Below are 15,646 nucleotides of genomic sequence, written 5' to 3'. Positions count from 1 at the left end.
CAAAAGCAATTATTTTAGATAAGCAACATTAACACAAACAGCACCTCAACCTGTAGGAAGAATACAACCAAGACAATCATCACACAATACAGGCTGTTTCTTAAAAAAAAAAAAAAAGTTTACATTTCAACAAGGAACACTATACATTAAGTTACAATATATATAGATTTGTCTCTCTTTAAACTTTGTACAAACTGAAACATTCTTCAGACACACCATCAAGCTTGTGTCTTGACAGCACAGAAAGAAAAAGCCTTGCTGGTTTCCAGCCTTGAACGAGAACCATGGACCCATGTCTTTTAGGTGATTTTTCTGCATTTTAACTAACAGTTTTTGCATGCACACAGCCCTTCTTATGAAGCAGACCAATCACTCTTCGTGAGCAACTGACATAAGGAGGAAAGATTGGTGAAGAATTAGTTCACTGAAAACCCTGTGCAAGCTCAGAATTAGTAGGCTTGTAAAACAAGTGTTTTGAGGAAGCCAGAGTTAACTTTAGAAATGTTTCTAACGCCTACTGTGAGCTGATATCCAATTATTTTACATGTAAACTCAAATTAAATGACTATGCAACATACTCAGAACAGCACTGTGCTCGATTCTTCTTTCACTCACACTAGTTTAACACTGATGTAACTACAATAAAATCAATGTAGTTTATACATGTGCATGAGAGGAGAATCGGGCCTTTTATCTGTAACCTTCAGTTGGAACCTAGCGAACCAAAACACCAATTTGAGTACAAGTGGGCCTATGTGTCCAGATCACTTCAGATTGTGTGAAACATAACACACGTAGCGTAAACATAACTTTGTAAGAGGAAAGACTACGCTCTCTCCAAAAACAACAGTGACATAACCAGAGTATACATTTAGACAGAAAAGAATTAGAATTTAAAGAATTTGAAGTTAATTTTGAAACTACAATTTGAGTATCAGCCACAGAAATATTTAAAATAAAATCAATTATTTTACAATGTTCTATAAATAAAAAACAGGAGAAATGGGACGGCAAAAACCAGAGATTAAAACTTTTACATTTATATGTAATTTCTTTCATTCCATAACTGACCCCTTGAAATTTATCTCTATCTGCACCCTCTTGACAAAAAACTTCTGGTTCTATTCTTTTCAGGGAACTGTGCAATTCAAGCTAGATTGGGAAAAGTCACTCCTTAGTCTGCTATTCAAAATGGCCTAAAGGAGCTTTTCCTTTAGCAGCCTGTATTCACTATGAGTAAAGTCTATATCCTTTGAATTTTCTCCTGCTTAGTGTATAATCAGATCATGTGTTATATTAGGAGAAATAGTAACTGGCAAAAGAATAGTCCTTCCTCAACATTGTCACTGGGGAAATACGCAACAATTGATGGGTATTTAATCATTGCAAAATTTTTGCCTTCGATTTTTACATGAATCAGGAATCTAGAATTCTTTTAAACCTGTCACTGGTAATTTTTAATATTAATTTGCTGTTCTGAATCAAGATTTCAATGTCAATATCACAGAATACTGAGGAGGGTGATTTATCTTGGAATGTACCAACTGAAATTGTAAGAGTAGCAGGAAAAGCTAAATGATATTCAACGGTAGCTGAGTGGGAGGAGGAATCAACTGCTAACATACTGCTGACAGAATTTTAAAGAAAAAGATAATCCTGTATGCTGTGCACTCCGGGGCTATAAATGAAGCAGGACCAAACATCCATTCTACATGAGACGCCACAACTTTAACGGAAATATAAAATGCACAGCATATCACTGAATTTACCTACACAGAAATGTATAAGGCAAACCATAAATGAAATGAGTTCAAATGCAATCTATGAGACCCCACACAACTGGAGATTCTATACCTGCCCACATGAAGTAATGTTGGCTCTTACTTAAAAAGAGCAATCCCTGTAGGAATGTCCCAATTTAAACCATTTAAACCACAAAAATTAGATTTTAACAGCGTTAACAGTATTAGGAATACTTACTGGAGTAAAGATTTTTAGAGGTAAGACCTTAACTGATGCAGCATGTAAAGATATTTGGAGATCCTAAACACAATGGGATATTTCAAGGATCTTTAGCTTTAAGTGCACAAAAGTAAGCAATTCAAGATTATTTCAGATTTCTAATATTTAAAGATGTTTGTGCACGCTTTAAACGCACATTAATAACATTGATCTGAACCGTTTTTGTCCTTTATATGCACAAATAATACTTGTAATAATTTTTCCTTTGCAAATCTGTAAGTAAAACCATAGTCAAACTGATCTTGCAAGTCATATAAACAAGAGTGAACTGTTATCGCTGAGTTATCAATCCCTGGAAATACGGGTTAATAATACATATGCTGGTAGAACTGAACCTATGGTGGTTCTGAATGCTGCTATAAACAACATCTGAAGCAAACTTACTATTATTTAATTTGCTAGTTATGTTGTATCAGTTTTATTTCCTTTATTGCTTAAAACTGATTTTAAAATATTTGTAAGTATGAGTCATTCATTATGAATTCTGCCTGGCACATAAAATATAACTCAGTTCTTGCTGCTTGTTATGGACTTGACTTTGACCACGATGCAGAAAAAAAAAATTCCTCTGGCATTAATTCAATTAGCTCCTGAAATGTAACTGACGAGAAACAACATAGACCCTTGTTCAGTCCTAACAGCTGTCTTAGGCAAAACTTGAGACCCATTTATTTTCTGACCACCACAAAGACAGCACCTCTGTATGTTGTTTGTTTTTCTACCGCTTATCTCAACATAGCAGATGGCTCAGATTTGGAATATTGTTTTTAATCATGGTATCACTAATACCTATGCCATGACCATCAGCATATTAAATCATATGCCTACGTGAATGTAAAGTATAAGTGCACAAAGAGGGAAGTAAGCTAAAACACTACCACCAATCTTTCCACAGGAGATGCAACTGTTGCTTTTAGTCATTATGACCAGCTGGCTGCTGCCCTTTCAATATAAAGGCTGCAGGTTGAGAAAGTAAACCCATGATAAAGCCAGAATGTTAAATACATCAAAACATAATCCTCTTCTACTCTTCATTCCATCTACTCCAGTTCCATAACCCAGTTTTATTTTCACCTGGCAATTTCACCTTTCCATCACTAACATTCCTATCAGATGCAGTCCACATTTTTCATGCATCCCTTGCCCTTGGCACTTTTAAAGTTCTGCATCTTGATTTCCAAAGACTTTATTTTTCTCTCAAAATGACTGCCATTGTTGATGCATTTAAGGGCAGATTCTGTTGTCTTTGGAGTACCAGGATAGGTGAGGGTTTCAAAGAGATTAGTGAGAGTAGCATTCTGATTCATATTATAAAACTCAGGGACTTCATTTTGGAAGACCTACTGAAATGCTGAGCAAAATAGACCATCTGGATAGTATGGAAGGGAAGAAGGAGGAGGTGTTCCACATGGGAACTGAATGACCTGGAATTGGCAGTGAACCGTATCAGCTGTAAATCAAAGCAGCTGTCTGTCAGAACTAGTGTATGGTGCCTATACTGACTGTCACAATGCCATTTTGAAGAATGGCATTGTTTGGAGAATATCCGCTTTCTTTTCCAAGACATTTAGAGTCCTCTGAGTTGCAAATCCTTAATGCCTTCATGGATTTAAATAGTGGCAGAGTTCTGGCAGTCTCTGATTCTATCTGCCTCCACAGACAATGCTTGTTCTCTGGGTTCTTGTTTAACTTGGCCCACACAAATGGTACCCTCTGGATTTTCTTCAACTTTAAAAGCAAAACACAAAACAAAACATTAAGGTCAAAACTCCATCGATAACACTTAGCTCTTAAGAACTGTATATAATTAGAAGCAAAAAATTACTGTAGCTTGGGAAAACATGATGATTTAGGCTAGAACATGATGGGGCATTTGAGAGATCAGTATTTCAGTAGTTTAAAAAAGTCATAACACTTGCTGTGTTAGAAGATTAAGCAAGCAGAATTAAATTTGTTGTGATAATAAACTTCTTAACAAAAATCTGAAATAGTTTTATGCACGAAAAAGAATAAATGGACTGGAATGTATAACGTTACTTTCTCTAAGGAGTCCTTTTTTTAACAATATGAGGAGTCCATTCTTCAGGTATGAATCTTAGGTGTCTCTTATAAATATACAGAGCCAAATTCAGCAGTGATGTAAGTACTATCAGACTGAAAACATGGGAGCTGTATGCAAGTACACCAAGACTGAATTTGGTCCATCCACTTAAATACACAAACTTGTCATCTTAAAACAAGTACTTTTTGGGAACAGGTTGTCAATGAACAATTGTGGGTATGAAAGAGACAGATTACAATAGAAAAGTTGTTTTAAATAATAGCTTAGAACTTCATCCCCAGTACAAACAAGTGACCATGCTGGACAGAAATGATCATGCTGGACAGGTTACATATTTTCATCAGCCAAGCTACTCTAGTATTAACTACCAGTCAGATAAGAGAGAGAAGCTGGATTGTAAAGAACGATTTTAACTGACTTGTCCTGAATGTGCATCTGGGACCAGTATCTCAGAATCCACAAAGTCCAGCACAAAAAAGTTGATTTGTTCCTGTAAATTATCTCAGTTTGGGCCTACCCAATAACACTGGACTAATTGGGGAAAATTCTGAATCTAGCTCTAGATTGTTTCCTGGCTTCTTACTCTCCAGGATTCTCCAACAGGATTACTTGGCCCCTTAAGAAGACGAAGTATCTGGTGTTGTTTATAAACATCTCCTCCTGACAATTAATGAGTGACACTGTTATGTTATGAAAGGATTCCCGCACACTTTCCAGGCCAAGAAGTATGATGACTATGAAGCGATGGGGGTGTTCAGCACAAATAAAATGAGGTACTCTCAAGGGATGTGGAGAGGCCTCCAGGAAAATATAAAAGAGCTACATTTTGTTGTTAAATTGTCGTTTCTATAATTTTACTCCCGTGTTCTTTTTCTGTTTTGAATAAAATATTTCTTTAAAAATTCACACATCTTTCCACCAATATTTTGTTTTTATGTAGTTTAGAGTGACAGCACCATCTAGCTTGAAAGGCCACACAGAATGACTGATGGACTAGAGAACAGAAGAGACATTTTTGATGACCTTTCTAGAATCCTTATACCAACAATAAAAACAGATTTTTTTGAGGACAACAGTTAAGGTCAATTATAAGAATTTGGAATAGCTTCAAAAACAACATTCCAGTGCAAGAGACTGGAAAGTCCGGGACAATTTTAGATACATTTAAACATTAAGATTTTGGTTGGCTTAAATTAGAAATAGATGATACAATCAGTAAATGCCCCCTTGCATAATTTTGTTGTTAATTTCAGTATATTTAATGCTTTCCCTACATTCTGAATTTTCAAAGTACTGTAGAATTTAGTACCGAGAAAACGTAAGTGCACTTAAAAAGTTATCAGTGAGGAAGCTGGGGGGGGAGGGGGGGAGAAGGGGGGTTGACAGATGGTTAGGAGAGAGTTGTGGCTTTGGGCACTTGCAAAGATATGAGAGGCAATTTGGGATTGTAGGATAAGCACATTATTAGCTGGTTATTTCTGCTAAACTGCTCAGAAGTCACATTTCAGAATTCGCAGACACTGAGAAAAATGGGGCTATTTGCAGTTATCATTTCTGGCTGTCTGCAGAGTCAGGAAGACAAGATTGCTTCAGTCTACATGTGGTCCACATCTGAAGGGTTTATTTCACAACCATTAGGGCTCAAAACTTTAGAATTTTTTAAATGAAAGCTTAGATTCTGGAGCACAATTTGTTAGAAGAAGATGTGTTCTGTACCAAATTCTATGGCAGAGGTTCACAGAATATAAGGCCCTGATTATAAGGGCCTTCAGAGGCTCTCTACTCTATGAGAGGAGAACATTTTTGTTTGGCTTTACTGTGATTTTTTTTTAAATGCATTTTCTGAAAAATGTTTAAAACTCCAAGAAATGACTGGTATATAATTTAAAAAGTTGCAACTGATCAGCCCTGCACTCCCCCAGGAGAAACTGGAAGAAAAATGAGACCTCCCAGAAGACAGTTTGAGTCCGTCTTAGAAAATAGCTCGGGGGGGGGGGGGGGGGGGGATTTCAACATTTTCAAGTTGCTTATGTTTTGCAGAGTTTAAATGCATTAACAACAAAATCCCAGCTCTCCTAACAAACTTTTCTTGTTGAAACTGTTAGTTTACCGAAACATACAGGGCTTTTGTTAAACAAAAATATTTTATTTTCCACAAAAACCTGTTTTTAGTAAACTAAAATGTTTTATGTAGTAAAAACCAGTTTTTAGTAAATGGAAAGAAGTTGATAAAGTTTGAGTAAAAAGTCATGAAAAATTCCACAAACTGAAATTTTTAAAAGTTCAACAGTTTTTGACACAAACAAGCATTCAAAAAAGGCCATTTTCAGCAAAAACATTTTCAAAAATTTCAATTAGCTATTTTAGAAACTAAGTAGGATCTGTTCATTCAGTATTCAAAAGAGTATCCTGGTGATGACAGATTCCCCACGGCACCCCAGAACACACATGGCTAAGAAAATTAATTCTCAATTTGTGCATTTAAATACCGTAGGCAGATTAAAAAACTTACTAAGAGCTGGATGGTTGTCTACAATCCGTATTGGAATGGTCTGGACGTCTCCCAAAAGAAACTGATGGATCCCTCCCTCGAGGCTTCCTGTATCCTCTACACCTCCAACAGTTACCAGCTGGCCCATAGTGACCAGATTTTGATCTGATATAGGCAGATTTCCAATAGCGGAGGCAGCATTGTTGCTCTGGGTTAGACTGGCACCTGTGTGAAGGTTGTGTCCTTGACTCAGTACTAGAGAGTGGTTGGTTATCACACTCCCTATGGAATCCAGGAGACTTGCAGGGTTGGGAGCAGAATGGTTATTTACTGCTATCAGGGCTGTTGCTCCATCCACAGAGGTGAATGTTGGCTGCAGCTGTAATCCCTGTGAAACAGAAGACAGTAAGTCAATTTCACAGTGTTCTACATCAATCAATATCATAGTGTGAAGAGTTTGTGACCCTCCGGGCTCTGAATTGGGGCCCTTGGGGCAACTGTGTCAAACAAAAATTTGCAAGTGATTATGAATGAAGGCTGGGTTCCCCAATAGTGCTTTTTCCCAGCAGAAGAGTGGGTCTGAAGTAGGACAAGACTGGGGTTCCTAGAGAACGAAACCTACAGTTTCTGGGTCTGAGTTGGGAGCTGCTTTTTGGTTCTCACTACAGTTTTAGAAGTGAGAGAGAAGGGGAAATAAATGGCTGTGGGGTTGGCTCACTGACTGCATCTATCCTAACTCATCTGTATGACAATCCCTGGATTTAACAGTGCTCACAGGATAGCAGTAGGATCACTTACATGCCAAGTAAAAGCCAAAATGCGTAAAAATGAAAGGAAGTTGCCATAGAGGGGGCTGACAGCTACTTCAGATCTGGCTTCCCTTAGCAAAAATTTGTGGGGCACAGATCAGTGTTCACGCTACAATCCCTGTCAGTACCCAGGCCAGGGAAGCTAATGATCCAACTAGTGGATCACATTTGGTGATGAATCCTGGTCACATGCCACCTGAGGCATCCTGCGCTTTCGCTAAGAAGAAGAGCAAAAATTTACGTAGGGAGCATATGGGATAGTTAGCGGAGAGGAAGTTTACAGTCCTCAGCCTCTCCATCAGGATTCCCAGAACAGCATAGGTTGAAATTCTGGCCATCTTGGTGAAGGAGTTAGAGAACTTGAGTACCTGAAGCTGTGCAAATATCTTGGGCTGGAGTGAAGAGAGCGAGGACAACAGCTGAGCTGTCTCTGGAGGCAAGTTCTCCCCAGTTTGACTGGATTCCACTTTGGTGGCGATTGAGTCTCCTGGTAAACTCCCTGCAGCATCACACAGACCAATGAACAGAGATTATGACAAAGATTCTGTTAGTTTACAGAGCTCTGAATACCTGAGCCTGATGAACAAAAGCTCAAAAACATTATATCACAACATTGAAACATATAAAAACATTTACATTTGCATAATAAATAGTCTGTATTTTGTGTAGAAAAACTTAGATACCAAAGGAAGGAGAACAGGTTTGATGTGAGAAAAAGTAAATACAGGGGTGTATAAAGTTAAAGAGTTTAAATTTTAAAAAGATAGGGAAATTACTAAGGGGAATAAAGCAATTGCTCCCTATCCTTTCTGTTAAATTCCATGTTATAAATTCATGGGAATCTATAAGCAAAAGAATTTCCACTGAGGCATCAAGCAAATTGTTTGAACATACATACACTCTAGATAAAAGCATAGGTAATAGGAAGAAAGACAAAATTAACTATGAAGTACATGGTTCTTCAATAAAACCTTATGCAAGAAATCCTATAGGTTTCTCTCCACTGTTCATGGAAGTGAGGTACTTCAATACAGCTAACTATTTTACAAAGCCCTTTTATCTAGAAGCCCTTCTGGTTTCCAGACTATTGTATCTTCCCATGGAAACCCCTATTTTATGGAAGTTTTGGTTGCTTCTGAAGCTTTATAAAAATCAAGATTTGCCTAAATTGTTTCCCCAAAAATCCTCCATTGGCTCATCATATATTCAGTCCCGGTGAGACCCAAAATATTTGCAATTTAATTAATGACTCAAGTCTCAGACAGATATGCAGTTGTGTTGTCCCAGCGTCCTCCTGGTATCTTGCAATGTTACTTTTGAAATCAGCAGGTGATTTTTTTCAGCAAGGAATTACATTACATTTCCAGCAACGTGAGAAGTGGAGAAGTCCTTCAATATACACTGAGACCCAAACTCTAGCTGCTAATGAAATAATCCCGATTCTCTTTGAGTACAATTATCTTAATATAGTGCAGTTGGTACAGTAATCCTGTGGTTCTTGTTAATACTATACAATTAATCCTCGTGCATCGGGGGAAGGGCTATTGCCTAATATCCTATACAATACTATTGCAGCACATATAAGAATGTTCCAGCTTCCCAATCAGTGTATTAAATACATCACATGGATGTTCTGTAGATGTTTATTAATTCCATATGTATATGGAACATATATCACAACAGATGTGAAAGAGAACCAAGGGAACTGATAGACCTATACATCTAGATAATTACAGGTTTCAGAGTAACAGCCATGTTAGTCTGTATTCGCAAAAAGAAAAGGAGTACTTGTGGCACCTTAGAGACTAACCAATTTATTTGAGCATAAGCTTTCGTGAGCTACAGCTCACTTCATTGGATGCATAAAGTGGAAAATACAGTGAGGATGTTTTTATACACATAGACCATGAAAAAATGGGTGTTTATCACTACAAAAGGTTTTCTTTCCCCCCACCCCACTCTCCTGCTGGTAATAGCTTATCTAAAGTGATCACTCTCCTTACAATGTGTCTGATAATCACGGTGGGCCATTTCCAGCACATCATGGTGTCGAAGGGAGGGCTTTGGCTTTTTTGACCATGGGATGCTATTCCAGGAAGAAGGTCTACTGGGAAGAGATGGGGTCCACCTGACCAAGAAGGGGAATAGCATCTTCATGCACTGACTTGCCAACCTAGTGAGGAGGGCTTTAAACTAGATTCAGTGACAGCAGGTGACAAAAGCTCAGGTAAGAATTAAAAAAAGTGACCTTAACAGGTAGGTAGATATTGAGGGGAGGACATGGAAAATTACAAAAGGGTCAAAGGAGTAACAAGGAGGAAATCGGGGGGAATCTGATCAACATTTTAGATGTCTGTTCACAAATAAAAAGAGTATGGGGAATAAACAGGAAGAGCTGGACTAAATTATGATTTAATTGGCATCACAGAGACTTGGTGGGATAATGACTGGAATATTGGTATACAGGGGCACAGCTTGTTCAGAAAGGACAGGTAGGGGAGAAAAAGGGAGGAGAGGTTGCACTGTACATAAAAGGATAGATATACTTCTTCTAAGGTCCAGGAGGAGGTAGGAGACAGACCAGTTGAGAGTCTTTGGGTAAAGATAAAAGGGTTAAAAAATAGGGATGATGTCATGTGGGGGGGGTCTACTATAGACTACCAAATCAGGAAGAGGAGGTGGATGAGGCATTTCTAAGACAAATAAGAGTGATAGCCAAAACACAGGAACAGGTAGTAATGGGAGACTAACTACCCAGATATCTGTTGGGAAAGTAATACAGCAAAACACAAAATTTCCAATGAATTCTTGGAATGTATCAGGGACCATTTTTTGTTCAAGAAAGTGGAGGAAGAAACTGGAGGACAGCCACTTTAGACTTGATTCTGACCAACAGGGAGGAATTGGTAGCAAATCTGAAGGTGAAAGGCAGTTTGGGTGACAGTGATCATTAAATGATAGATTTCATGATTCTAAGGAAAGGAAAGAGTCAGAGCAGCAGAATCAGGATAATGGACTTCAAGAAAAAGCAGAATTTAACAAACTCAGAGAACTGGTAGTATGGTTGCATGGGAAGAAAATCTAAGAGAAAAAGGAGTTCCGGAAAGCTGGCAGTTCCTCAAGGAGACAATAATTAAAGGCACTCCGGAACTTGCAGGCACCACATCGGTGGGGGACTCGGGAGCCGCAGCAGCAGTGACGGGGAAAGAGAACTAATAACTAAGGCTAAGTTTTTGTCATATTTTTAGTAGAAGTCATGGACAGGTCACGGGAAATAAACAAAAATTCACGGCAGCCCTTGACCTGTCCATGACTTTCACGAAAAATATCCCTGACAAAAACTTAGCCTTAGTTATTCGTTCTCTTTCCCTGCTAAGGCTAAGTTTTTGTCAGGGATATTTTTCGTGAAAGTCATGGTGCCTGCGACGTGGTGCTTGCAAGTTCCGGAGTTCCCCTGCCCCTGGGGCTGGGCTGCTGTAGGGTCCTCTCATCCCAGGCAGCTGGTAGCTGCAGGGTCCCCCAGCCGCTGGCTGCAGCTGGGCAACTGTGGGGAGTCCCTACCGCGGTGGGGACCTCGCGCACGGTCAAAAACAAATCAGGACAACCAATTTAATTGCCTTTTTTGATAGGATTACTGACTTAGTGGATTGGGGGGGAAAGCAGTAAATGTGATATACATTAATTTTAGTAAGGCTTTTGACACAGTTCTGCATGATATTCTCATATGCAAACTAGTGAAATGTGGTCTAGATGAAATTACTATAAAGTAGGTGCACGAATGGTTGCAAGAACATACTCAAAGAGTAGTTATCAATTGTTTGGTGTCAAATTGGGAGAGCATATCTAGTGGGATCCTGCAGTGGGTCAGTCCTGGGTCCAGTACTATTCAATATTTTCATTAATGACTTGGATAATGGAGTAGAAAGTATGCTGATAAAATCTGCAGGCGACTCCAGGCTGGGAGGATTTGCAAGCACTTTGGAGGACAGGTTTAAAATACAAAAGGATCTTGACAAATTAAGAGAATTGGTCTGGATTCAACAAGATAAAATTTCATAAAGACAAGTGCAAAGTACTTCACTTAGGAAGGAAAAATCAAATGCACAGTGAGGAATAATAAGAAGAAAGGATCTGGTGGTTATAGTGGACCACAAACTGAATGAGTCATCAATGTGCTGCAGCTGCAAAAAAGACAAATATGATTCTGGGGCGTAATAACAGGAGTGTTGTATGTATGATACTGGAGGTAACTGTCCCACTTTACTTGGCACTGGTGAGGCCCCAGCTGGAGTACTGTATCCAATTCTGGGCACCACAACTTAGAACAGATGTGGACAAGCTGGGAAGAGTCCAGAGGAGAGCAACAAAAATGATAAAGGTTTAGAAAACCTGACTTATGAGGAAAGGTTAACAAAATGGGGCATGTTTAGTCTTGAGAAAAGAAGACTGAGGGGCAACCTGATAACAGTTTTCAAATATGCTAAGGGTTGTTATAGAGAGGACGATCAATTTTTCTCCACGTCCATGAAGGTAGGACAAGAAGTCATGAGCTTAATCTTCAGCAAAGGAGATTTAGGTTAGATATAAGGAAAATCTTTCTAACTATAAGGATAGTTAAGCTCTGGAATAGGCTTCCAAGGGAGGTTGTGGTCGTCATCATTGGAAGCTTTTAAAAATAAGCTGGACAAACACCTGTCAGGGATGGTCTAAGTTTACTTGGTCCTGCCATAGCAAACGGGGCTGGACTTGATTATTTCTCAAGATCCCTTCCAGCCATATATTTATATGATTAACACGTCCTTACAGGATCAAATAGAAGACAAAACAGGCAGGAAAGAAGACCATCTAACTACACCCAATGGAGCCATGCATTCAGTTTCTGCAGAAATCTGAAAAAAAACACATCTCTCTGAATTCAGGTAGAATACAGTATCTTACTGGATGATTACATATTTAGTGGACTCATTTGTCTTGGAGAGCCAACTGTGGAGCCAAAATAAAACAAGATTTGATTTTTCTTCATTCCTGCCAGCATCCAGGAACCAAATACTGTAAGCCCACCCATTCTCACATTGAGAACCACTTCTAAATGGCTTCTGGAAGTACAAATACCCGTCCATCCAAAATACACAAATATCTCCAGCCATTGATTTTTTTGAGGATAAAGGTGAATATTATGAATCTGGTGGTTCTGTAACATCCTCCTTTCTGTAATATGAAAGCCTTCCTCAAAAAAGGGACACTATTCAAATTATGAAGTCTAAAAATTGACCTCCTGTACTCTGACAGTTGCCCATACTGAAATTCTTACCTTAAGAGTTCCAAGCATAAGCAGTGTTTTTCAATTCAAAATGATCCATTGCAGCAGCAGCTAAAATAGAAGTTAAAAACAAAGGCCCAGCTTAGTGTGCAACTCACTGTAAATACACTGGTGTGCATAGAGCTTTGCATCATGAAATAGGTGCACCAGCTTATTTACGAAGATTCACACATCAAGCCAAACATTTGTTTTTGTATTTTTCCTGCTACAACAAGGATAAGAATCAGTTTTGTGTGTGTGTGTAGTGTGGGGCAAGGGCTACATGCCAGGAATGCTTCAGGCAAGGACGGCAACATAGGATAACTGTTTGTGTGGGTAAATCTTTAAGCATAACGTTGATAGTGCCCCTTTAATATGCTATATTAGACTCCCCTATACAATATTCCTAACAAGACTATGATGCCCTGTCCCAAGGAGACAAAGATATAAGATAGCCAACTTGATCAGCGCTACTGAAGTTAACTAAACCACAGATCTCTACAGTGTTATTTAAACATCTTGCAAGAAGACAATCTTTCACGCGGCTGCTATTGCTCCCTTACTAAAACTGCCAGGTTTTTTCAAGAGGTTCATCTCGATCATGCTGGAAAGGCATAACGAGTGGGATCGCACATGGATCAGTTCTGGGTCCAGTATTGTTCAATATCTTCATCAATGATTTAGATAATGGCAGAGAGAGTACACTTATAAAATTTGTGGACGATACCAACTGGGAGGGGTTCTAAGTGCTTTGGAGGATAGGATTAAAATTCAAAATAATCTGGACAAAGTGGAGAAATGGTCTGAAGTAAATAGGATGAAATTCAATAAGGACAAATGCAAAGTACTCCACTTAGGAAGGAACAATCAGTTGCACACATACAAACTGGGAAATGACTGCCTAGGTAGGAGTACTGTGGAAAGGGATCTGGGGGTCATAGTGGATCACAAGCTAAATATGAGTCAACAGTGTAACTCTGTTGCAAAAAAAGCAAACATCATTCTGGGATGTGTCAGCAGGAGTATTGTAAGCAAGATACGAGAAGTAATTCTTTCACTCTACTCCATGCTGATTAGGCCTCAACTGGAGTATTGTGTCCAGTTCTGGGAGCCACATTTCAGGAAATTCATATCAAATTGGAGAAAGCCCAGAGAAGAGCAACAAAAATCATTAAAGGTCTAGAAAACATGACCTATGAGGGAAGATTGGAAAAATTTGGGTTTGTTTAGTCTGGAGAAGAGAAGACTGAGAGGGGACATGACAACAGTTTCCACGTACATAAAAGGTTGTTACAAGGAGGAGGGAGAAAAATTGTTCTTCTTAACCTCTGAAGATAGGACAAGAAGTAATGGGCTTAAATTGCAGTACGAGTGGTTTAGGTTGGACATTAGGAAAAACTCCCTAACTGTCAGAATGGTTAAGCACAGGAATAAATTGCCTAGGGAGGTTGTGGAATCTCCATCATTGGCAATTTTTAAGAGCAGGTTGGACAAACACCGGTCAGGGATGGTCTAGATAATACCTAGTCCTGCCTTGAGTGCAGGGGACTGGACTAGATGACCTCTCGAGATCCCTTCCAGTTCTATGATTTTATGTTAGAGAAGAACAAGAGAAAGAGAGCAGGGAAGGATTTTTTCTGTGTCACATGTTTACACAATGGGAGGAACTGTCTAAATCAAGTATTCCTGAAACAAAGATTATTATTTGATGCATTAAAAATGTGTGTGTGTGTGGGGGTGGGTGGGAATAATTTGTTCTAGATTTCCTAATGAGGACCCTCATCCAGCAAAGCACTTAAGCCAATGAATAGCTTAAGGCATGCGAGTAGTCAGTAGGTCTAAATCACAAGCTTTAGAATTTTGTTTCACTATATATGTTTTAATCTGAAATAATAATAATAATAGTAGAATCCCATTTATGGCAAAGACACGATAATCCAATAAACCCCTCCCAACACCACATTTTGGAGCAGAATCCATTTTGACAAGGCAACTGCCTTCAGAAATCCATACTCTGGCTTTTCTTCGCTTCCTTGTTAAGTGGTATAGTAACTGCTGTGAAGAGATACTGCCCTTACCTTATGCATTCACCAAGAAAAATGATATTTCACAAGAATATCATTGAAGAAAGAGTGTAAGAAATGTGTCTCACTGCCTGGCTGTCAGCTAAAATCTGTATTTTTACAATAAAAATGTTAAAATAAATATCTCATTTAAATAAAATATACCAATAAAGGGGAAGTCAACAATGATTTGAGAAAGTCTCGATGACAGAATCAAAGTCTAAGGATTATTCTCGCCCAGTTCCGTCCCCTCCCCTGAGCGTGTCCTTGCTGCACAAATGAAATTGATGGGTGTTTTGCCATTGATTTCACTAGGAGCAGGAGTAGGGACATGGGCCCTGATTCAGCAAGGTACTTAATCGTGCTCAACTTTAAGTATGTGAGGAGCTCCCACCACCCACATGCTTGACGTTAGGCATGTGCTCAAGAACCTTGCTGAACCGGGACCTTACTGATCATCTCCTTCTGCATCATTCCATCGAGCAAGCGCTAGAAAATTCTCTACATAGATGTTTTAAGCGTCTGAGCATTTCCTCCCAACCCAAATTGTTCTGCTCTTCAGTACACGTTAAAGAATGTTGTAAAAGACAAAGTCTACAGTTTTCCTACCTGCCGTATCAGGAATTGTAACAAGTTCCACAGACATGTGGTAAAGGGGGTGTGTGTGGGGAAAACGAGAATGGTCACTTCTTGGTGTGTTCAAATAAGAGAAGATAATTGCAAGATCTCTAAAAACCAGGCAGGATATCTGTACTTTTGTAACACATGTGACAAAAACAAAAATTGAACACAAGTAAGATATCAATATGCTCTTACCCTCTGTAGGTGGTGAGGCAAATGTAACAGTCACTGTTTCTGTGAGAACATTCCCACCGTCTGTGGTCCACTGGAGCTGAAAGG

General features: G+C 38.9%; 1 protein-coding gene across 3 annotated transcripts in view; it reads right to left on the bottom strand.

Annotated features, from left to right (window-relative positions):
- Window positions 1-79: 79 nt before the first annotated feature.
- The window catches only part of CARF (calcium responsive transcription factor), a 49,454-nt gene continuing 33,887 nt past the window's right edge, over window positions 80-15,646 (bottom strand). For all 3 annotated transcript variants that reach the window (XM_048868463.2, XM_048868465.2, XM_048868466.2), the window contains 4 exons: window positions 15,563-15,638; window positions 7,753-7,883; window positions 6,597-6,963; window positions 80-3,750 (listed from right to left, as the gene is read on the bottom strand). In XM_048868463.2, the coding sequence (XP_048724420.1) occupies window positions 3,632-3,750; window positions 6,597-6,963; window positions 7,753-7,883; window positions 15,563-15,638 (693 nt within the window). In that variant the 3' untranslated portion in view covers window positions 80-3,631. The remainder of the gene's footprint in view (window positions 3,751-6,596; window positions 6,964-7,752; window positions 7,884-15,562; window positions 15,639-15,646) is intronic.

This window comes from Caretta caretta, chromosome 11 (assembly GCF_965140235.1).
Source record: "Caretta caretta isolate rCarCar2 chromosome 11, rCarCar1.hap1, whole genome shotgun sequence".
Classification (NCBI taxonomy): domain Eukaryota; kingdom Metazoa; phylum Chordata; order Testudines; family Cheloniidae; genus Caretta; species Caretta caretta.
Note: the sequence above shows the minus strand (reverse complement) of the source record. Positions and strands in the feature narration are given on the sequence as shown.